At 37.9% G+C, this 22,114-nt stretch overlaps 3 protein-coding genes across 5 annotated transcripts; 2 read left to right on the top strand and 1 right to left on the bottom strand.

The window, feature by feature from the left end:
* Positions 1-123: 123 nt before the first annotated feature.
* On the bottom strand, positions 124-4,265 carry lrriq3 (leucine-rich repeats and IQ motif containing 3). Its single transcript, XM_082188494.1, has 8 exons — positions 4,145-4,265; positions 3,707-4,010; positions 2,521-2,844; positions 2,308-2,438; positions 2,009-2,138; positions 1,332-1,406; positions 1,133-1,253; positions 124-1,061 (listed from the first exon to the last, which is right to left on the bottom strand). The coding sequence occupies exons 2-8, from the start codon at positions 3,971-3,973 to the stop codon at positions 427-429; spliced, it is 1,683 nt and encodes a 560-aa protein (XP_082044620.1). The 5' UTR covers positions 3,974-4,010; positions 4,145-4,265; the 3' UTR covers positions 124-426.
* A 157-nt stretch (positions 4,266-4,422) lies between these two features.
* Positions 4,423-7,690, top strand: fpgt (fucose-1-phosphate guanylyltransferase). Of its 2 annotated transcripts, XM_082188490.1 has the most exons (4): positions 4,423-4,687; positions 5,010-5,177; positions 5,258-5,350; positions 6,139-7,690. In XM_082188490.1, the coding sequence occupies exons 1-4, from the start codon at positions 4,615-4,617 to the stop codon at positions 7,551-7,553; spliced, it is 1,749 nt and encodes a 582-aa protein (XP_082044616.1). In that variant the 5' UTR covers positions 4,423-4,614; the 3' UTR covers positions 7,554-7,690. The 2 variants fall into 2 exon arrangements, with proteins under 2 accessions (XP_082044616.1, XP_082044617.1); XM_082188491.1 differs by lacking the exon at positions 4,423-4,687 and having other exon boundaries at positions 5,129-5,177; positions 5,258-5,351; positions 6,136-7,690.
* A 538-nt stretch (positions 7,691-8,228) lies between these two features.
* On the top strand, positions 8,229-21,920 carry tnni3k (TNNI3 interacting kinase). Of its 2 annotated transcripts, XM_082188483.1 has the most exons (25): positions 8,229-8,753; positions 8,964-9,072; positions 9,679-9,764; positions 10,477-10,574; positions 10,662-10,772; positions 10,851-10,949; positions 11,042-11,180; positions 11,316-11,460; positions 11,581-11,685; positions 12,512-12,606; positions 12,724-12,873; positions 13,087-13,173; positions 13,315-13,371; positions 13,727-13,819; positions 13,899-13,956; positions 14,039-14,233; positions 15,481-15,585; positions 15,780-15,832; positions 16,276-16,328; positions 16,576-16,708; positions 18,744-18,853; positions 20,264-20,323; positions 20,415-20,584; positions 21,362-21,441; positions 21,718-21,920. In XM_082188483.1, exons 1-25 carry the CDS (start codon positions 8,714-8,716, stop codon positions 21,792-21,794), a joined length of 2,508 nt encoding a protein of 835 aa, XP_082044609.1. In that variant the 5' UTR covers positions 8,229-8,713; the 3' UTR covers positions 21,795-21,920. The 2 variants fall into 2 exon arrangements, with proteins under 2 accessions (XP_082044609.1, XP_082044608.1); XM_082188482.1 differs by having other exon boundaries at positions 10,662-10,949.
* The last annotated feature ends 194 nt before the right edge of the window (positions 21,921-22,114 follow it).

The raw sequence follows: 22,114 nt of genomic DNA, 5'->3' as shown, positions 1-22,114 counted from the left end.
ATTTGACTTGCTTCTTGCTTCTGTTCTCCAGCTAAAACATGCCATTCAGTTCATCTTTCTTAAGTGCTATTTTAATGAGTGTAATGATGACTCAGTGTGGAATTATTTGTTATGTAAAGTTAGACTGTGGCTTTAACACTAGTTACTCTTGACTTGTGACTGACGGACGGGGGTGGTTGTGTATTAGGAGATTATTTTTGGATCCCTGTTATGTAATGTTTTGGATTTTAAAAAGAGGAGCAGATCCCATTATCTATAATATATATAACCTTTGCAGACATCTTCAGTTGAGTACTATAATATATTATACTATTCTACACTATAGTATAGTAATATGCTTTTGAAATCTACACAAGGGGTTCAAACTAACACATTCAAATGTCATGTTCCATGTTAAACTGAGTTTAATTAATAGGATTCATGCATCTATTGCTGGTTAGCACGTTTCCATGTGTTATATCGGAGTACGACCCTCGCTAGAGAGATGTGCTGTTGGCTGAACCTGCAAACCATCTTTTGCTCCTGGATCCTCCTCCTCTTCTCTTCCAGAAACTGGGCATGTTTCTGACGCGCATGATGGACGTCCTGTTCCAGCTTGGCTCTCTGTATAATGAGAGTTTTCTCCATATCAGCCATTTCACGCTCCTGACGCAGACGCACGTCTGTCTTCCGAGCCTCCATGAAGTCGTATCTGTGCCCTTTGGCCACTTCATAGTCAACGTGGTGCTCTGTTACCTTCTCTGCAAGATGTTTCTGTATTCTGGCCTCGTCAAATGATTGATGGGCTCTTTCAATTACTTTAAAGGGGGTGAGGCTGATGTTGTCATGGCAATGGCCAACCAGCCGCTTCCCTGAAGTAATGGCAGGTGAGTGAGGCGGTAGACCAGGTCTCTGAGTGTGAAAATGTCTGAAAGCTTCACGGATGTCCTGTCCCGCAGCTTTACGGGACCACAACATGTCACTCAGTGGCTCACTCTGGTGGACCAAAGCCTTCAGTCCCAAAACATGAAAGGTTCCTTCCTCAATTTCTTCATTACAGAGGTCACCATTCACATTAGTATCTAGATATACAAAACAGAATATTGGTGAGTAAAATTTAAGAAAGCTAATTAAAGCTTAAACTCTGTTGTACCTTGGTCGAATGTGCTTATTTGGCCTTCAGATTTCAGACTTCTGCATTTAGGGCTGATGTATGGTACTATCATGCCTTGTTGACCATCAAATGATTCAGCATTTGTAGCTTCCTCAAAAACCTGTGTAAAAGTGACCAATGCATGATTACTAAACAGTCTACTTTTAGATAAGTGTTAATGCTTATACTGTCACATTACCTCTGGGCAGAGAGTTTGCATCAGCTTATTAAGGTTTACATGAAGCCTTTTGATCTCTGTATTCTTTTCCTTTGGCTGACAAACATAACTACATGTTAGAATACAGCACCTGAGTTACAAAGCACAATATGCAGTATATGTGAAACTACTCAAAAGTTTGGGGTCAGTAAGATGTATTATTATTATTTTTTTGAAAGAAAGGAATACTTTTAATCAAATAAAGTGTCCAAAAGTGACAGTGAGTACATTTATTACAAAATATTTCCATTTCAAATTCATGCGTTTTTTTTTACTTTCTATTCATCAAAAAATATTGAAAATGTTTTTTTATCATGGTTTCCACAAAAATGTTTCGCAGTACAACTGCTTTCAGCATTGATTATAATAATTATTATTTCTTGAGCAGCAAATCAGCATATTAGAATTATTTCTGAAGGATCATGTGACACTGAAGACTGGAGTAATGATGCTAAAAATTCAGCTTTGCCATCACAAGAATACATTTAAATATATTCAAAGGGAAAATAGCTATTTTAAATTGTACTAATATTCCACAATATTGCTGTTTTAACTGTTTTGTTTTTTAATCAAATATATGATCAAAAATAACATTAAAAAAATCTAACCGACCCTAAACTTTTGAATGGTAGTGTACATCAGTCAAATATTGTACATACTTGGTTGTCATCTGTGTCCTCCTCCATGGTTTTCTGAGACTGAGATGGTTGATGCTCATTTTCTGCCCTCACAGGCGGGATGGAAATGAATGGTTTTCCAGAAACATTGTGTTTCTTTGTACTACAAAGTCTGACAATGCAGAATTCTTCTTAAAAACCAACTTCTATAGACCCACTGAACAAATATCCCAAATAATATTTCTACTGGTAAGTAATTGCCCTGTACATTTTAGTGAAGCATAAAATGTTGCTTAGCAAATGTCAAGATATCAAAAAACTCTGCAACATAACATATTTACCCAAGACTTTTTCTAATTAAATGGCCTCGGATCCAGCGCTGTACAATAAGTGTAGGAGAATAAAAGGCCTGAATCCTGTTTATTTCAGTGATTATCTTATACACAGCTTTCATTTCTGTCTCAAATGAATCCTGAAGAAAAAGGAAACATCAAAATATGATTTGGACACAAAAGTAAACAAAGCAAACAAAGAAGAAAATAATGAGCACTAACCGACTTTGTAGACGGGTACAAACTGACACAAAAGTGTTGCGTCAATGCTTTGAAATGTAAAGGAAGGGACCAGTTTTGGATGATTTCCTCGTCAGAGATAACAAAGTTGTCCAAGGCTTTCAGTGACCATATGTTGTTGACCAGACAGTGCCTGTAGTTCTTCTTTAAACTGAGTGGGGTGTCATAGAGAGTTAAAGCAGTCAGGTTTAAACAGCCCGAGAGGCCTTTAATATTGTCCCAGGTTGACATGTTGTTGTCGTGTAGATATAGAAGTTGTAATTCTCTCAGATGACTCCAACATGAAGCATCAGGGAGCTCAACGATCTGAGCAAAAAGATGATTATTAGTTATTTGTTCTCCTTAAAGGGATAGTTCGCCCAAAAATGAAAATTCGGTCATTATTTACTCATTACTCATTTCCCTCATCATGTCGTTCCAAACCCTTAAGACTTTCGTTCATCTTCGAAACACAAATGAAGATCTTTTTGATGAAATCTGAGAGATTTCTGTCCCTCCATTGACAGCTACCTCCACTTTGACGCTTCAAAAAGTTCATAAAGAGATCATAAAACTAATCCATATGAATTGAGCAGTTTAGTCCAAATTTTCTGAAGAGACTTGATCGCTTTATATGATGATTTAATTTAGTCTTTTATTCACATCTCACAATCAATTTCACATCTGTTCACATATAAACATAAACACACATCAGTTTTGGTAAACGGAAGCTCAAGCATGTTCGCTTGACGTGCGGCCATTCTTGTGTTACGCAGCACATTTAAGCTTCCTCAAGAGGTTTGTTCTCGTGCATCAAGCAGGTTCGGTTAAGCTTCTGTTTATGTTCGCTGATCAATGTGTGAATAAAAGCCTAAATGAAATCTGTTCATCATATAAAGCGATCAAGTCAGAAAATTTGGACTAAACCGCTCAATTCATATGGATTAGTTTATGAACTTTTTGTGTGTTAGTCACAGTGTCAGGTGCGTAAGCTGTCAACGGAGGGACAAAAATCTCTCAGATTTCATCAAAAAAATCTTCATTTGTGTTCCAAAGAGGAACGAAAGTCATACAGGTTTGGAATGAAATGAGAGTGAGTAATTAATGACAGAATTTTCAGTTTTGGGTGAACTATCCCTTTAAGAAAAGTGAATCAAATATTCAGGGTTCAATTAAATGAAGTAAATACCTGATTGCCTTTTAAATCTAACTTCACCAAGTGAGTGCATGCCATCAGAGCTTCGATCCTGGTCAGAAAGTTGTCAGCCAAGATGCATATCCTCATTGCTCTGCAAGATCCAATCTGATCCAGACTCTTTAAAAGCAAACTGCTCAATCTGACCATCACAATGTCCTTCGGGTCTTTCTCACCCTCTGATGTCCAGTAGCCATGATCCAGTATGAGAGACTGGGAGCAGTTTAACAAATAGGCCCAGTGTGCTTTCAGCGAATTCATTTTTACATCTTTTTGAAATTCATTTCTTTTCCATTTTCTGAAGGATACAAAACATCCTGAATTAGGCCTATTGTCAACACTGCATGATGACAGTACAATTCCAAATATATTTGCATGCTTTACTGAAATTAAACTGTTCAAATCTCAATCTGCTGTTGAGTTTGTTCTCACCATGGTTGTGTGCCTGGCTCAATTGTACTCTTTTGTTGGCTGTATGAAAGCAAGATAAAAGTTGCTATGACAACAATGGTTGGGAAATACAAGAATCTTATCCAAACATTTTCTAGCAAACCACGTACACTATACAAATAAAATACAAAGAATATTAATTTTATGTCGGGAGGCTGAATATTTAATTAATTCAGTTTAACGTAAATGATTTTGATGAAGAGAGCGATAAATACATAAAAACACAGACGTCAGAGTTCGTTTGTCACATGATTGGAACCCGGAAGTGCACATGTAAACACAAGTTTAAGTGAGATTCTCTGACTTTTGAAAACGGCAACTAACTCGTTATTTTTCGCATATGTTTCCGTACATCTGTTATCAGTGATCGTCGGTTTGATTCATATTTGTCGTTGATTGAAACTTCAGATTTTATTGAAGTGAGATAGATAGTGGATTTGAGTGGTCTCACAATGGCAGAACGCGGAAACGTTCATCTGCAAAAATCCACCAAAGAGAAAATAAAAAAATTCAACCAGTTGAGAGGTAAAGTTTCCATTATATCTTCAAACTACTTTTTCTATAGAATTTAAAGCTGTTTGACTTGTGTTGTGCTGTTATGGTAACTTACCATGGTAAAGTTGTGGTATCAGAAATGGCTAAATGATTACCTGATTCATATACTATGTATTTACATGGTATTCTTTGTAATCCCTTGGAATACCATGGCATGTGATACATGTCTAAATAAACATGGTAATACTGTGGTACTTTTTTTATTAGTGTTGCTGCTCATGAGGGCTTCTTTAACAAGATTAGTTATTCAGTTATTCAAAAGTTATTCAAGTTATTAATTTCCTGTCCACAGGTAAAGAAGTTCAGACTAATGAATTCTGGGATCTGGTGATCATTACTGCCGTGGATGAGGACCAGAGGTCTGCTTATGAAATTCAGATCACTGAGAAACTGGAGAGGAAAGAACTGCCCCTTGGCATCAGTTATCATGTGTTTGCAGATCCTCCAGGATGCAAGATTGGTGCGATATATAAAAACTTGTTTTTAAAAATTGTATTTCAAGCACATTGTTAAGAGCTGTTTTATCATCTGTCCATACAGGTAATGGTGGGTCCACATTACATTCACTGCAGTTTCTTCATGATAAATATGGCAAGTCACTGTCTGGATTTAAAGTCATCCTAATTCATGCAGGTACTTTATACATTTATTTTAATTATCATTCCTCATTCCTTAATTTTGTTGATTGTTAATAAGCCTTACACTTCCGTTCAAAAGTTTGGGGTCAGTAAGATTTTTTTTTTTTTTTAAGTATCTTATACTCAACAATGCTACATTGATTTGATTAAAATTGAACAGTAATGTTGTGAGATATCATTACAATAATAAAAAAAAACTTCATTTGATTCCTGTGATGGAATTTTCAGTATCATTACTCCAGTCTTCAGTCTCAATGATCCCCAGAAATCATTCTAATATGCTGATTTGCTGCTCAATAAATGTTTCTCATAATTATTATCTAAAGTTGAAAACAGTTGCTGCTTAATATTTTTGTGGAAACATGATACTTTTTTCAGGGTTTTTAGTTTAGAAGAACAGAATTGTTTTTAAATGGTAAACTTTTGTAACTTTATAAATGTCTTTACTGTCATATCAATTTAATGCATCCTTGCTGAATAAAAGCATTAATTAAAAAAAAAATCTTACTGACCCTAAACTTTTGAATGGTAGTGTTTGTAAAGGATAATGTACAGCAGGTGTAAGGGCAAAATAAACCCCAAAATGAAACTGAGGGGTCTTGTATATTATCCTAAAAATGGGTTATTCTGTGATAATGACTGGCTGACTGTACATTATCTTGCTTATACACATCTTCTTAATAAATAAATAAATAAATAAATAAATGGACTTAAATATCTTTTTTTTTAAATCAATTATTGTGTTATGTACTTACTTATCTGTTAAGTTTGTAATGTGTGCAGGAGGATTCAGTCAACGTTTACCCAATGCCAGTGCCCTGGGTAAAATATTCACAGCTTTGCCCCTTGGAAAGCCTTTATATCAGATGCTGGAGCTTAAACTTGCAGTGTATGTGGATTTCCCTTCACACATGAAGCCGGGAATTCTGGTTACCTGTGCTGATGATATAGAGCTCTATAGTGTTCCTGACCAAGAGAACGTTGTGTTTGATAAGTCAGGTTTTACTGCCTTAGCACATCCCTCCCCTCTCTCTGTTGGGACCACACATGGAGTTTTTGTTCTAGAACCAGCAGAGACGCCCAGTATCTGTGACATGGAATACAGAAATTGCTCTAAATTTTTGCATAAGCCAAACATCGAAAAGATGCGCATATGCAACGCAGTATGCAAGCGGGAAGGAGAGGAGTTTGTTTACACCGACAGCACTTATTATGTTGATTACGGGACTGCTATGACACTGCTGACCTTGTTAAGTGAAATCAGCCCTCTCACATGTGAAATCGATGCTTATGGGGACTTTCTTCAAGCTCTGGGACGAAATGCTACTGTGGATTACACAGAAAACACAGCCAACGTCACAAAGAAGGAAAAAGGTCTCGTTGAGATTCGCAGAAAGATTTTCCGTCGTCTCAAAGGCACAGCACTTAACGTCATCCTGCTCAACAACTCCAAGTTCTATCATGTCGGCACCACAGAGGAATACTTGTTCCACTTTACCGCTGACCCCTGTCTCAGAGAAGAACTTGGCCTTCTCTCTGCCGCTTTCAGCGTGTGCGACTTGGAGCCATTGGAGGAAACTAGAGCTTGCGTGATGCATAGCATCCTGCATCCCACTGTGGCCGTATCCCAGGGCAGTGTTGTGGAATACTCCAGACTGGATACTAAGGTTAAAGTGGGTACTAGATCTATCATCAGCGGATGCTGGATTGGCACGGATATAATGGTGCCAAGTGACACTTTCATGCACTCTTTGTCTGTAAACCTGGATGGTAAAACAGGTTTTGTGACTGTGGTTTTTGGTATTCAAGATGATCTAAAGAGAAATGTATCCAGCCCTGCTGATATGAAAGCTCTGAGTCTGTGTAAGGTTAATCTGGAGGATTGTGTTAGACTCTGGGGCTTGTGTCTCGAAAGGATCAGGTTCTCAGGAGACGCATCCATGTGCAGTTTGTGGAACGCCTGCATTTTCCCATTGTGTTCCGATTTAAAGGGTTCATTTGTGATGTCACTGGGGATGGTAAAGGCATTGGAGAGTGGAACCAAATTCACTCTTCCCAATAATACCACACTAACCTCTTTACAGGAAACTCTACAGAACAAGAACCTGGAGGAAATGCTGAAATTTAGGAAAGAACTTTATGAAGACATTCTCAGGGTGAATTTAAGAAATTCTGTTACCACTAATTTCATTGCATAAACTGCCCATGCCCAACAGAGGCAAACTGGGGAAAAAAGGGCTTCAGATTTGTTTTACTGGATTTTAATTGATTCGATATCAGTTTTCACTGTTTTCTCTAAATATGAACCTTTTTTTATTAAATTTGTGTTGGCTCATTTTAATGTTCTGTGTTCAGAGTTATTGCTTCTACTGTGTTTTACATTTTCGACTTACTTTTGAGCATCTTCACCAAACACAAATCAAGGCATTATGAAGGCCGAATTATATCAGGTGCGCAATCACAAAAGATAAAAGGAGGAAAACCCCTGACACTTTCGAGAGGGTAAAAAAATCCTATGCAATCATCATTAAAAGTGTCCCATTTTAAATGTGTGTTATACTGTATTTTAAATGTATGCATCTGGATTGTACACTACCGTTTAAAAGTTTGGGGTCAAGAATACAGTAAAAACAGTAATATTGTGAAATATTGTTACAATTTAAATAACTGTTTTCTATTTGAATATATAAAAAAATGTAATTAATTCCTGTGATGATAATAAAGCAGAATTTTAGGCAGCCAGGCTTCAGTGTCACATGATCCTTTAATTTAGTGCTCAAGAAACATTTATTATTATCAATGTTGAAAACAATTGTGCTGCTTCATATTTTTTTTTAAAGTATCTTTTTTTTCCAGAATTATCTGATGAATTTCTAAAGAAATTATTTTTATTTATTTGAAATGGAAAACATAATAAATATCTTTACTGTCACTTTTTTTTTTAGCAATTTAATGCGTCCGTGCTGAATAAAAGTCTGAGATCTTAAATCTCACTGACTCCAAACTTAAACGATAGTGTATTTTCTTTACAGAACATGACATTATGTAGTTTTGTCGGATCTAAGTTCAGAGAGATAGATATGAAATAGAAAAGGAAAGATATATACAGTGTAGAGAAGATATTCAGCTGTTGTCTGAAGAGAGTAATCGGCCATGGCTTCACCCTGTAATAGGTACAGATCCTCAGAGAGGTCAGCTGTCATTGTTGTCACACATTCCACACTGAAGCTGATGTATTTTTAGCACGGGCTGCGATCCCTTATCGGACTCTTCTCTATTGTGCCAAAGCATTGTGTTACCACTGCATGAGACTTTCTCTCCAGCTAATCGCGTACAAAAGTTCAAACCAATCAGTCCAATGGGCAATTACAAATCAAGACCCACTCAAACCTGTACAGGTAAACATTAAGCTTCTTTAATTGACTGTTTGTTTAGTTCTGTTCATGCTTTTCATGTCGATGTTAATATGAATAGATTAAGACTAACATTTTCAGTCTTTCAATCCTTGTTGACATCTCCATTGACTAAGTAATTATTGTTCTGTATGTAACATTGGATTATACAGTGGGTGTTTATTGTGTTCATGCACTGTTGTGGTCTTGCTTTAGATGAGTGGAAAAAGAAAGTGAGTGAGTCATACGCTGTTATTATTGAGAGACTGGAGGAGGACTTGAGAATTAAAGAGGAGGAGTTCAAGGAACTCAAGCATGTTTTCAGGTGAGACTGATTAAAACTAAGAGCAGTGTTATAGCCTCCTTTGTAGTGTACTATTATTAGTGTATACAAATGAGGCTTAAGGTGTGGACATATACAAAGTTCTGTCATGAAACTCTACAAATGGCACAGACTGATAGGTCCTTAATCTGCTCGCAATCACATCATTCTCTATAGGGCACAGCTGATTGGTTCCTGCTGTATCAGTAGCCAATAAGCTTGCTACTCAACTTTCATATACTTGGTCAGCATTCGTCGTAGCAGTTGCAGCGCACTTTCAGAAACCCTCCATCTTCCCCAGCTCCACCTGTATAGATCTGCTATGGGTAATTCATGTATTCTACATTATACAGAAGCAGCAGGTCTTGCTCACAGCAGAACGTCATATATTGGCATTAGCAGCAATAATCAACATTAACATCGTAGCAGATCTATTCCGCCAAGACCAGACATATTAACATTGTCATATCCATTACCATGCAAACACTCCGAGAGTTGTCTTGACAGAACTATTATAATAACATTACCGCAAACAGAGAGTAAATGTGGAGATCTGTTTAAGCTTATGTTTTTATTATATCTTGACTTCTCTGTGTTTTTACCATACAGCTCAGACGAAGCATTCAAAAAAGTGAACCTGAATTATCGCACAGAGGGTGGACTGTCCCTGCTGCATCTCTGCTGTGTATGTGGAGGTAGAGCTAAAACATGTTAAAACTTTTACGGTCCCACTTTGTATTAAGTGTCTTTGAGTTCTATGTACTTACATCGAAAAATAAGTACAATGTGCTTATTGTGTTCATGTTGTATTGTAAAACACTTTTACTGCTATCGAGGTGTGATACGGGTAAGGTTAGGGACAGGTGTGGTGGTATGGGTAGGTTTAAGGGTGGGTTAAGGTGTAAGGGAAGGGTCAACAGTGTAATTACATATGTAATTACATAAATTAATTACAGCTGTAATTACATGCAGGTATTTTCAAAATATAAGTACAATGTAAAAACATGTATGTACACAATAAGTCCATTGTATCAAATTATTTATTTCAATGTTAGTACATAGTAGTTAAAGCCACTTAATATAAAGTGGGACCGTTTTTTCTAAAGCATGTTTATAAAAGCTACTTAAATGTCCTAATTGAACTAAGGCTTAATCAAAGCCCTGTCTGTGAAACCGGGCCATAAAGTTATATCTACTATGATGCAATGATATTGAAAACATCACACATGACTCATTCCAACTGACATTTCCTTTGCATTAACATATTGGTGTTGAATAATGATATTTAACCTACTTTTTAGGAGTGAATTTCCACCTGTTTAATTGCTTGATGAATTACATTCTGTTGTTATGGCACTTTCATACATTTCAATGTTTTTCTAAGTTGTTTTCTTTTTCCGCAACCAGGGAATAAAGTTCACATCAGGACCCTCATGCTGAAAGGTTTGCGTCCATCCAGACTCACTCGGAATGGATTCACTGCGCTGCACCTGGCTGCATTCAAGGTCAGTCAAGGATTAATTTGGGATGCTTTTCCTCTTATAAACAATCCCAAATAATATGATAACTTGGCATTTCTTTCTGTGATGTAGGATAATGCTGAACTGGTCACTGCACTGCTGCATGGTGGAGCAGATATCCAGCAGGTGGGGTACGGAGCCCTCACGGCCCTACATATAGCTACTGTGGCTGCACATCTTGAGGTGCGTAACCTGAAATTAAGTTATAATAATTATAGGGGTTTAAACAAGGTCATTAACATCTGTTTACTTTTCCTCAAGGCCGTCGATATTCTCTTGCAACACGGCGCGTACGTCAACATCCAAGATGCAGTGTTCTTCACCCCTCTGCATATTGCAGCATACTTTGGCCATGAGCAGGTCAGGATGTACTTTGTATCATAAATGTCCATGATCTACTACTTAATGGCTTGTTCATGATCTTTTTTTCTTTTCTTTTTTTTGCGGGACAGGTGTGCAAGCTTCTTATGAAGTTTGAGGCTGATGTCAATGCGAGTGGAGAGGTAGGGGACAGCCCGCTTCACTTGGCCGGAGCTAAAGGCTTTCTGGGCATTGTCAAACTGTTGATGGATGACGGAAGCAAAACTGATGGTTAGAGCTTGTTCCTTGTACTCTAAAACTGAAGTGAATTAACATTGAACTGACTTGAGCTGAATAACGACGCTTTTTGCCTTCTTTAGAATTCGTTTTCATAACTGATGAATTTTAAATCTCGACTCTATACAGCCAATGCTCAGGACAATGAGGACCACGTTCCCCTTCATTTCTGCGCTCGATTTGGACACCAAGAGGTTGTCCGTTTCTTACTGCAGGGCAGCTTTGACATACAGCCGCACTCTGTCAACATCTACGGCGACACACCTCTCCACCTGTGAGTTCACCTGAGAAGTGAATCACACACAACACAAGGTGGCAGTTAAACTCAACAAATCATCTGTGATTCAGACAGAAGTAATAGTGATTCTGATTTGAGTGTCATATTCCCCGTCAGAGCCTGCTACAATGGAAAGTTTGAAGCGGTGAAAGAGCTTATTCAGCTGTCTGGCACTGAGAGTCTGTCTAAGGAGAACATCTTCAGCGAGACAGCTTTTCATAGGTAACATTCCTCAGTTTGTTCAATGTCCTTCACCTTTCAATTAACCACTATTAAAGTCTGCACGAAACAGAAGTTGCGGTAGTTTTTCTCCCTATTTGTGACGTATATCCAAGTGAAACGGCTTCTTGAACAAGACAAAAAATGTAGGGCGGGGCTTGATTTTGTCCATGGGGAACTGATTGGATGCCGGTTGTGGTTTTCTATTGGTTGATCTCATGTCAGATTGTCCCGTCTTTGCGCCAGTAAACACGTCATCAGAAGCCCCTTGTACACAGAGATGCCGTTAAATACACTGATAATGAGTCCCGGGATCGTTTGATTTTGGTTCATTCACACTGCCAGTGATCTTCTGGAATCTGTGCATGCGTTCACACACATCCCGTAAAGACATGTGACATCAGGATGTGATGTGTAATGTCTCCGCAGCGCACGTTCTGCGACTGATCCCAGCAATGTTACTAGCACCCCATCCCGGGATCGAACCCAGGGATCAATCCCGGGATGTGTTTGCGTTCACAAGGAAGGCACTCTAGCAATTCTATGGCAATTTTCTGGGATCAGCGCTCTGTGTGAAGGGCTAGAGAAGAGAAGAGATGTCACTGCAAGTGGAAGTTATTTGATTAAAGATTACGAGGGCACATTCATTTTTTAAAGAAATGTGTGGATGGATAAATCAGTTATAATAAATACTGCAGTATTTCATGGTGACTTTAATCTATGCATTCTATATGGGCATCTCCTGACTGATTACACCCCTGTAATAAGGTTAAGGTCCCTGCTGATCTAATTGTTACATACTAAATGTAGGCCTAACTGTTCTCTGCAGTGCCTGCACCTACGGCAAGAACCTGGAAATGGTCAAGTATCTGCTCAGTCAGAATGCCGTGAGCATCAACCATCAGGGGCGAGATGGACACACAGGTAGGTTGACAACAGTAATCTATGCTCTACATCAGTAATAATGACAATAATTTGGAAAATATTTCTGCTTTCCATTATCAATGTCGTGACATCTCAAGTTAACCTTTGAAACAACAGGTCTGCATAGTGCCTGTTTTCACGGACACATCCGACTGGTCCAGTTTCTTTTGGACAATGGGGCAGATATGAATCTGGTGGCTTGTGACCCCAGCCGTTCCAGTGGAGAAAAGGACGAACAGACATGCTTAATGTGGGCCTATGAGAAAGGTTAGTTTATTTATCTATCTGTCTATCTATATGTCTGTCTGTCTTATACATAATTACATTTATATTATATATAATTTAACATTATAATTATATAAGTCAAAGTATGTCTTAAATGACAAATTAAGAACATTGCTCTTGAAAATCAACTGAAATAAAGGCCTTGATTTTCATGTATGTGATATGTTATGATCTATGTGTTTATGTTCTTTTTAGGCCACGATGCCATTGTTACTCTGCTAAAACACTACAAACGGCCTCAGGACGATTCACCCTGCAATGAGTATTCTCAACCAGGAGGGGGTATGAGACACTCTCCACATGTAGCCTGACAGATTTGTACTGTGAATTAGTGTATACTGTATGTGAAATTATGTTGCTGTTGTGAAATTTAGTGAAAGCATGAGAAAAATTGTTCATTTTTGTTAGTTGTGTCTGTTGCAGATGGGTCTTATGTTTCTGTCCCCTCTCCCCTGGGAAAGATCAAAAGTATGACTAAAGGTAAAACACACACACACACACACACACACACGCACACACTTAGAGCTGACTCACAGAATCACTGTTGCTATGATACTATTTTTATGTCCTGAAATACTGCTACCCACAGTCACCAAAATCTTCCGAGAGTCAGTGAGTCAGAAACCGTCTCCAAACATACTCCCGCTGCGTGATTGCTACAGTTTAAGTCATTACTTTGTATCTGCCACAGATGTTACAAATAGCATAACCCATCTTTCATGACTCATCGGCATGTCAACAACAAGCTAAAGGAAACATGATTAGAGTTTCATACAATGATTGATGTGAAGGTATTAAAACAAACAAACTCCTGTTTGCCCTCTTTTCTCTTCAGAGAAGGCAGATGTGCTTCTCCTGAGAGCAAGTCTTCCATCAAACTTCCAACTTCAACTCTCTGAACTGGAATTTAATGAGATTATTGGATCAGGTATGTCAATTTAATAATAAATAAGAGCTCTCCATGAGTACCCATTAAACCCTAATTGACTAAAACACTCTAACCATAGGCTCCTTTGGAAAGGTCTACAAAGGAAGGTGCCGTAATAAGGTAGTTGCAATTAAACGGTAAGAGCTCTTTACTTGTTTTGCTTAACTGTCCACATCGCGTATACAAAGCGAACTGCATGACATTCATACCTTTCCACAGGTACCGTGCAAACACATACTGCTCAAAATCAGACACCGATATGTTCTGTCGGGAGGTTTCCATCCTGTGTCGTCTCAACCACCCCTGTGTGATCCAGTTTGTGGGGGCATGTCTGGACGACCCTAGTCAGTTTGCCATTGTAACACAATATGTGTCCGGAGGATCACTGTTCTCGCTATTGCATGAGCAGAAGAGGTAATTTTAAGAATATATATATATATATTTATATGGTTAGTGAATCGTCCTGTGATTAATTAGTGTATATATATATATATATTTATATACAAAAAAAAATCTGTAATTAATCGCGCTTAATTGCACCTAACATTCAAGATTTTGATATCTTTTTATAATGAAATGTATTGAATTTCTAAAATAATGTAGAAACAACATATAAACAGCATATTTTAAATATTTGTTTAATGGCATCTTTTTACTAAGCTGTTATTTTTGACACATGTAACCTAAATTGAATAATCAAACATTGCACAGTCTTCACTGCATAAATTATAAATTGAATATAGATTAATCGTTATTAAAGCTACAAAAATGATTCAGTCAATAGCAGTGAATGGTTTCTCTTTGTCTTTTGTTCTTAGATTAACGTTAATGTTAATGACGTTAATAAACAGCAGCAGGTTTATTAGGCTGATGTCACTTTAAGACCTGACGCACATGACGCAGGGGACACATCCAATTTTCTCACAACTCTTTACGTTCATTTAACTCTTTTTAACTTGTTTAAGACTCTGCTTACAACACTGTAAAAAAAAATGCTGCGATTATTTATCACAACTTAAAATCCAACATTGTTTCAACTTTAAAAAGTATGTGTTCATGCTTGACTTAAGTTAACTTTAGTTCATTTGGATATTTAAGTTATCTCAACAAATTTTAAGTTGTTATAACTAAATCGCAGCCACATTTTTTACAGTGAAGGATACTTGCCAAGAACATTTCGACGTAATTTTGTGTGTTTTTGTCCGTTAAAGTGCAGAAGAGAACTCAATGCTGTGCTGGCGCGCTGTCTGAAGCGGCATTCTGTTGATGTTTGATGATGACTTTCTATTGATCATACAATCTTATTAGCATATTTGGATGATTTCTGAAGGATCATGTGACACTGAAGACTAGAGTAATGATGCTGAAAATTCAAAACTTGTAATAATTACATATATTACATAATATTTTTTTACATTACATTATTACAAAAGCCCTGATTAGAATGTGACCAGAAGAGAAGATAAATTTGAGGCAATCCAGGATCTGTTTGTACATTAAGACTTGCATCAATTCCAATAAGCGTCTGATTTCTTCTTTGTGCTCCATATGCAGTTTAAGGGGATCTTCATCTCATTGATCTGTTTGAGTTGGAATGATAGGAGTGTGCATTGATCAGTGGCGGGGAGGAGGTGTTCACTTAACAATGTCTTTACATCCAGAATCATTGATCTGCAGTCCAAGCTCATCATTGCCATTGATGTGGCCAAGGGCATGGAGTATCTGCACAATCTGACCCAACCAATCATTCACAGAGACCTCAACAGGTTAGTCATCATCATCATCATCATCATCATCATATGCTGTTCAATAACCTTGGTGTTTCTCAGTCCATTTGTTAAAACCATCCAATTACATGATAATCCGTATATTTTTAGACTGTCAATGCTGGCAGCGATGATGAAACAGTGTTCTGAGCTCTTTGTTTTAAACCTCCCTTCACCTAGTGATATCTTTTCAGTCATAATATTCTGCTCTATGAGGATGGACATGCTGTGGTGGCTGATTTTGGAGGTAAGGAAAGCCACACACACATGACACCTGAACCAAGTTTTGGTCTCACTTTATTTAGTTAGAGCAAAAACAGTTGAGTCAGCATTGAAAATCTTGGATTCAAAATCGAATTTGAAACTGAAAGCTCAATTTCATGGTCACTAATCAGATTTGCGACACTGACCATGTGAACTCCTTTGTACAAAGGGTCAGATTTACAAAAGATGCTCTTTGGATCATTTTAAATCACGCTTGTGTCAATCAACATGATCATACGTTTTTACACAAACTTTTCCAGCTTGAGTGCAGCGGTCATTGGGACAAACCAAATACATAGACGTGAAATTCATGTTAACATTTCAGTTAGACTTTTTCAAATTGTTATGCTGATACTATAATTTGTAATAAAAAACTAAATGAAATGTACTTTTATGTAATGAAAATGTTTCTGTATTGTTCTGCAGAGTCTCGCTTCCTTTTGTCAGTGGATGAGGACAATATGACTAAACAACCCGGGGTACAGGCATTCTGTGTTCTTGGTTAATTCTGTTTATTAATTAACACCTCAAAAAGGTAATGCAGTAATAGCCACCTTCAAATCCTCTGTAAGCAATTTTAATACTGCTTACACTGCGGTTTTGGCTCTCTTGTACGTCACATTAAGTACGTCAGTGTGTCTTTGGGGAGGTATGTGTGCCTGTCCTTTGGGGTTAGCAGGCGTTTTGTTTTGTGTTGATAATTTTTTTCTCCCTGATGCTGTGCAGAACCTGCGATGGATGGCTCCAGAGGTGTTTACCCAGTGTACACGCTACACGGTGAAAGCAGACATGTTCAGCTATGCCCTCTGCTTATGGGAGCTGCTCACGGGCGAGATTCCATTTGCACATCTCAAACCAGGCATGCACTGCACCTCTCTATTCACTACTGTAATAGCTAATATTGACCCACAATCCTAAGAATGGATCTAATAATGTTTTTATAACGTTCCCATTAAGTTATGAAAACGTTATTTCTGAATGTTCTCTGAACATTTAAAATGTCCAGTTTTTTAAATGTTTTAAAAATGTTTTTCTAGGTTATGCGAATGTTAAAGGGATAGTTCACTTTGAAATTTAATTTTGGTATGTTTTAGCTTACCTCAAGGGCATCCAAGATGTAGGTGTCTTTTTTTCCGCAGTAGTTTCAATTTTGATATTTTTAGGTCAAACCGTTCTTGTCTGTCAGTCGTATAATGCAGGTCTATGGTCACTATCTCAAAGAGCATGCACACAGTCCAAATTAAAACAATTCCCCATCGTCCAAATTAAACAATTCCCCATCGTAAGTACACATTGATGGCCTAAGACACGAAACGAGCGGTTTGTGTGAGAAAACGAACAGTATTTATATCGTTTTTACCTCTTGAACACAGCCACGTCCAAGTGATCTGAGGGCGCGCGCGCATCCTGGTGTGTGACGTGTACGCAGACTGGTGCATAGATATATACACTAGATGTCGCCTTGGCTACGGTTTCTTTCCAATGAACTGCAGTAGCCAAGGCGACATCTAGTGTATATATCTATGCACCAGTCTGCGCACACGTCACACAGCAGGATGCGCGCGCGCCCTCAGATCACTTGGACGTGGCTGTGTTCAAGAGGTAAAAACGATATAAATACTGTTCGTTTTCTCACACAAACCGCTCGTGCACGTGCGGCACGTGAACCAATTATCTAGTAAATAAACACGAACGAACAATGGGTATGTTGAAAGACAGTACAACTTATCGAAATGTATCCCTCATACATAATATCGATCAATAAGTGTTTTTCAACCGCGGAAAGAGGTCAATAAAACAGCTGGAGAACAATAGGCCTGCCACATAACGTTACCTCAGGAAAGCCATTTAATGACCATATAGCACGTTAGTTGGCTAGAAAAATTAGCTATAGAGAGGAGTATTTTGCTAAATATGTGCACTATATTACATATTTATTGTATTTTTACTTATTTCATTAAAATATTATAACGTTGTTATTATAAGAAAAACGGCATTATATTTAATTAATTTGTTATTTTTAACCTTTTATAATAATACCAGCTGACAGTGCTCTCTGTATAGCATTAGGTGAGATCCCACACCTCCCCCACCTCCAAAATTCTCACTCCAAGCTAAACTCAAAAGTTGGCAGCCCTGTATATTGTACAGCAGCAGCATGTCTTACTTGCTCACAGCAGCGTGTCATGTATGTATTGGCAGTAGCAAGTCCCGTACTTGCTCTGCAGCAACAGCAGCAATAACCAACAGCATCAGCAACGTAGCAGATCTATTCCGCCAAGACCAAACATATCAACATTGTCATACCCATTACCATGCCAAACACTCCGGGAGTTGTCATGACTGAACTTTCTTTAACTTGGGATTGTAAATACATTTTCACCCGAATTGTCTTGGTTTGAAAATCAAGAGGAATTATAAACTATTAAATTGTAGTTAAATTATTAAATTAAATGCTATTAGTATTATATTAATTTATTACATGGCTTGGTTGAATTCCAATGTAGAATGCGGTCTGTTATTTCTTGATAACAGACCGCTGCGAACTATAACACACCGTTGCCATGAAAAACAGCGCGTTGCTATGGACGCGGAATGGACTATTTTCTTTGGCGGAAGCAATACAATCGTTTTTAAATCAATAAACTCCTTTTTAAATCAATAATTTGTGTCAAATTATTAATTTATTTTGTAGGTAGCCATGTAATAAGCGGGATAATGTATTGAGAGGCGGTCGTTATAGTGAATAACAACCCCTTCAGGCTGATTCAAGTTCAGCCTGTCAGGGTTGTTATTCGCTATAACGACCGCCTGTCTATACATTATCCCTTACATAATTGTGATTACATTTTAATTAAAAAGACCTCAGCCCTATCTGTGTGAATTCTTTACAGCTGCAGCCGCTGCAGATATGGCGTATCATCATGTCCGTCCTCCGATTGGATACTCAATCCCCAAACCCATCTCAGCACTGCTGATGAGGGGCTGGAATACCTGTCCAGAGGTGAGGGACCCACATCTAGCATAAATATGCTCAGAAAAGAAGTCAAATATAATAGGTTTATCAAGAGACATGCACGTTCACTATGAACTTTGTTTAGCTGTGATTTGGTTTTTAAAAAAAATGTAGAAGCTTCTTAGGTAAAAAGGTGAGAGGTGAGAAGCAGACAATTATTTTAAGTAAGTAAAACATTATTAAATAAGGATCAAAGCGGAAATAATGAGCTTAATCTAATTTAGGAATGTTCAAATTAAAAAATATATTTTCTGTTGCCTTACATGGCCCTATTACATCCATTCATGAACTACAGTACCTCTCTGCTTCTGAGTCTGCTTATAATCAGTCAGAATACCCAGAATGTCTATCTCTGGAGTTCAGGACAAGTTTAATTTCTATTCCTGTTAACGAACGAGCATAAGTTGCTTGCCTACCATACCATGATTCTCTACGACAAAGCTGTGCCAGGTGTTTTGTCAGGTACAGCATCTTTGCAATGTTCTCAGCGCTGGTCCCTCAGGTGTGTGGCAGAAACTGTGTCAAGTGTTCTTGTTAAGAATGTGCCCTGGTACAAAGTGCAGTTTGACACTATTCTCTGTAGAGCACAGAGCTTTTGCTGAGCAACACTTGAAAAGAGCCAGGATGTTTACAGCTTGTACTGTGCATTCATCCCATAGTGTTGATTAAAGAGCTGAATAACATATTGTGTGTGTGTGTGTGTGTGTGTGTGTGTGTGTGTGTGTGTGTGTGTGTGCGTGCGTGCGTGTATAAGTTGTCTGAATTGCCAGTTGGTTGCAGCAAGGATAGTAGTGAGGCAAAATCTATACATAACAGTCACTTTATTTAACAATAAACCAAAACAAAAGAACACAGCTCAGGAGAACACTGGAATGCAGGCGAATCAGAACCAACTAAACAGACTCCACTATGTAATTAAAGCTGCGACAGTTGAGTGCATGAAATGTCCAACATTCCACACAGTAAAAACAGTAATATTATGAAAGAATCTTTAAATTATTTTTTTTTTTTTCTGTGTAAAGCTGAATTTTCAGCATCATTACTGCTCAGGAAAATGTTGTACTGCTTAATATTTTTGCAGAAACGGTAATAAATTGTTTTCTACTTATTCTTTGATAAATACAAAGTTCAAAAGAACTGCATTTATTTGAAATAGATTTTTGTATCAATGTAGAAGCCCTGACTCTCAGTGTCACTTTTGATCAATTTAATAAATCCTTTCTAAATCGTAATTTAGAAAAAAACTAAACGAAAAAAAAAAACCCTACTAACCCCAAACATTTTAACAGTAATTTATATATGCTCTTCAGCAGAGCAGCTGATTGGATAGCCAGAGTTTCTGTACTTTTAAACAAACCTCTCCAATGAAAATCCCCTATTTTTGACTCTCTGTGACAGGAAAGACCTGAGTTTTCCGAGGTGGTTGCCAAACTAGAGGAATGCCTGTGTAACGTGGAGGTAGGTTGCATGCACATGACCCATATATCCACTATACAGTACCATTCTATTTGTCTAGTACATATTCATATGTGTTTCTATGTGTGTTCAGCTTATGTCTCCAGCCTCCAGTAACAGCAGTGGTTCTCTTTCACCCTCATCCTCCATGGACAGCCTGGTAGCACGTGGCAGTCCTGGACGAAGTCACGTGGCTGCCCTCCGCTCGCGCTTCGAGTTGGAATACGCCCTTAACGCCCGTGCCTATGCATTTTGGACCCAGAAGTACACATACAAACCCTAAATCTACCACAAACATACACACTATTCAAGAATGACACCATGATATTGCAAAAAGAAGAGCCCACCCACCAACCTATTGCCAAACTACAATGAGACATTACTGAAAAAACTTATTTAAAATAAAAACTAAATAAGAGGCCATTACCTCATACCCATGCATTAATGGAGGAGTTAGGTCACCTTGCTCTTTTGTTTGGTCAGTGTCATGCAGTCCAACCACAACACTTCTGTACAGTCTGAAGTGCTGTTGCTTGGAAACCGAGGCATGAAAACAAAAGTTACTGCAATGAAACTTGCATGACATTCACACTGAGATCCTTTGCTGGTGGTCACCTCTCAATTCTTTATGGGTGGTGATGAATGTGTGTGTTGTGGGGGAACCTGGCAACTGTCAACAAACCCATCAACAGATTACAACAAGGGACTCTGACTTTCGAGCCTAATTTTGTTATAATCTTTGCAATATGTTGTTTTATGTAACTAGATCTAGCATTGTAAGCAGTTTGGTGGTATGAGCAATAAATAAGGCTAAAGTGACACTGCGAATGACTAACGAAAAAAACAAATAGAGGATCATCTGAGCAGGACAAACCCTGCAAGGCCTCATTGAGCTGATATAGCAACAACAAAGAAACAGAAGTGTATCCCATTTAGCGTCATTAAAATTTTATATCACGGATGAATCGTAATTGTTCTGAGGTCTTTAGCGTAAACCAATACTAATCTCATTGTTGAATCAAGCCTTTCTTCTTTTGACAGCTCTGGCCGGAGGTCTTCACAGGGTTTGTCACTGGATGAGCTGAGGAGGAACATGCAGTTCCCTCCCGTTGACAGAAACGGTTTGTGTCCAACTGGAAGTTATCAAATGTGTGATTCATCTGTTTATGTAATGGCTTAATGTGGGGCAACATTGTTTTTGCATTTTAATTTACATGGAATATGGCAACAATCATGTTGATATAATCCACGCAAATTCATTCTGAGGTTAAAATGACATTTTCACAGAGCTGCAAAGATGAGAGCACTTTGTGCATGTTTTCCAGCATATGGTGCAACAAGTGGGTGGTTGCATTTGAGTGCGTGTCAGTCACTGTGTTCTGTGCTATTCCCCGCAGGATATGTGTCAGATCCCATGAGCACCATGCGTTTCCATTCATGCAGCAGCAATGGAAGTTTTGAGGACAGCAACTAGAAGCAGCAACTCTCTGAAGAACATCACACGCAAATAAAGCCTTGCATTCATGACATGTCTAAAGACCCATAATCAACCAAAATGGAACGACAAATGTTAATCAACATCAGAACCTCACAAGGATTTTTTTTTTTTTATAATAATAATGTATAATGTGATGTTATATTCAGTATACATACAATTATCTCAAAGTTGTGATTTTGAAAGTCAAAAACTTTTGTACAAGGGTTTTTTATATTGTGTTTGGTGTTTAAATGTAAAGACAAATGAGTGTATTTCAATATTTTATTGTAATTCCAAAAGCAAACATTAACCTTTTT

The sequence above is a fragment of the Leuciscus leuciscus genome (genome assembly GCF_965113295.1).
Source record: "Leuciscus leuciscus genome assembly, chromosome: 13".
In the NCBI taxonomy this organism is placed as follows: Eukaryota; Metazoa; Chordata; class Actinopteri; order Cypriniformes; family Leuciscidae; genus Leuciscus; species Leuciscus leuciscus.
The sequence above is the reverse complement of the archived record's forward strand: the minus strand, read 5'-3'. Positions and strand labels throughout refer to the sequence as shown.

Bases quoted from the DNA above. Each gene is read 5' to 3' on its own strand.
- lrriq3 (XM_082188494.1), bottom strand. From the start codon at position 3,973: ATGAATTCGCTGAAAGCACACTGGGCCTATTTGTTAAACTGCTCCCAG. The intron at 2,845-3,706 runs GTATTTACTTCA...CTTTTTGCTCAG, and splicing joins TAGATTTAAAAGGCAATCAG to ATCGTTGAGCTCCCTGATGC. The intron at 1,407-2,008 runs GTATGTACAATA...TATGTTTGTCAG, and splicing joins AGGACACAGATGACAACCAA to CCAAAGGAAAAGAATACAGA.
- tnni3k (XM_082188482.1), top strand. From the start codon at position 8,714: ATGGGCAATTACAAATCAAGACCCACTCAAACCTGTACAG. The intron at 20,324-20,414 runs GTAGGTTGCATG...ATGTGTGTTCAG, and splicing joins AATGCCTGTGTAACGTGGAG to CTTATGTCTCCAGCCTCCAG. The intron at 21,442-21,717 runs GTTTGTGTCCAA...TATTCCCCGCAG, and splicing joins CCCTCCCGTTGACAGAAACG to GATATGTGTCAGATCCCATG.
- fpgt (XM_082188490.1), top strand. From the start codon at position 4,615: ATGGCAGAACGCGGAAACGTTCATCTGCAAAAATCCACCAAAGAGAAA. The intron at 4,688-5,009 runs GTAAAGTTTCCA...TCCTGTCCACAG, and splicing joins AAAATTCAACCAGTTGAGAG to GTAAAGAAGTTCAGACTAAT. The intron at 5,351-6,138 runs GTACTTTATACA...TAATGTGTGCAG, and splicing joins AGTCATCCTAATTCATGCAG to GAGGATTCAGTCAACGTTTA.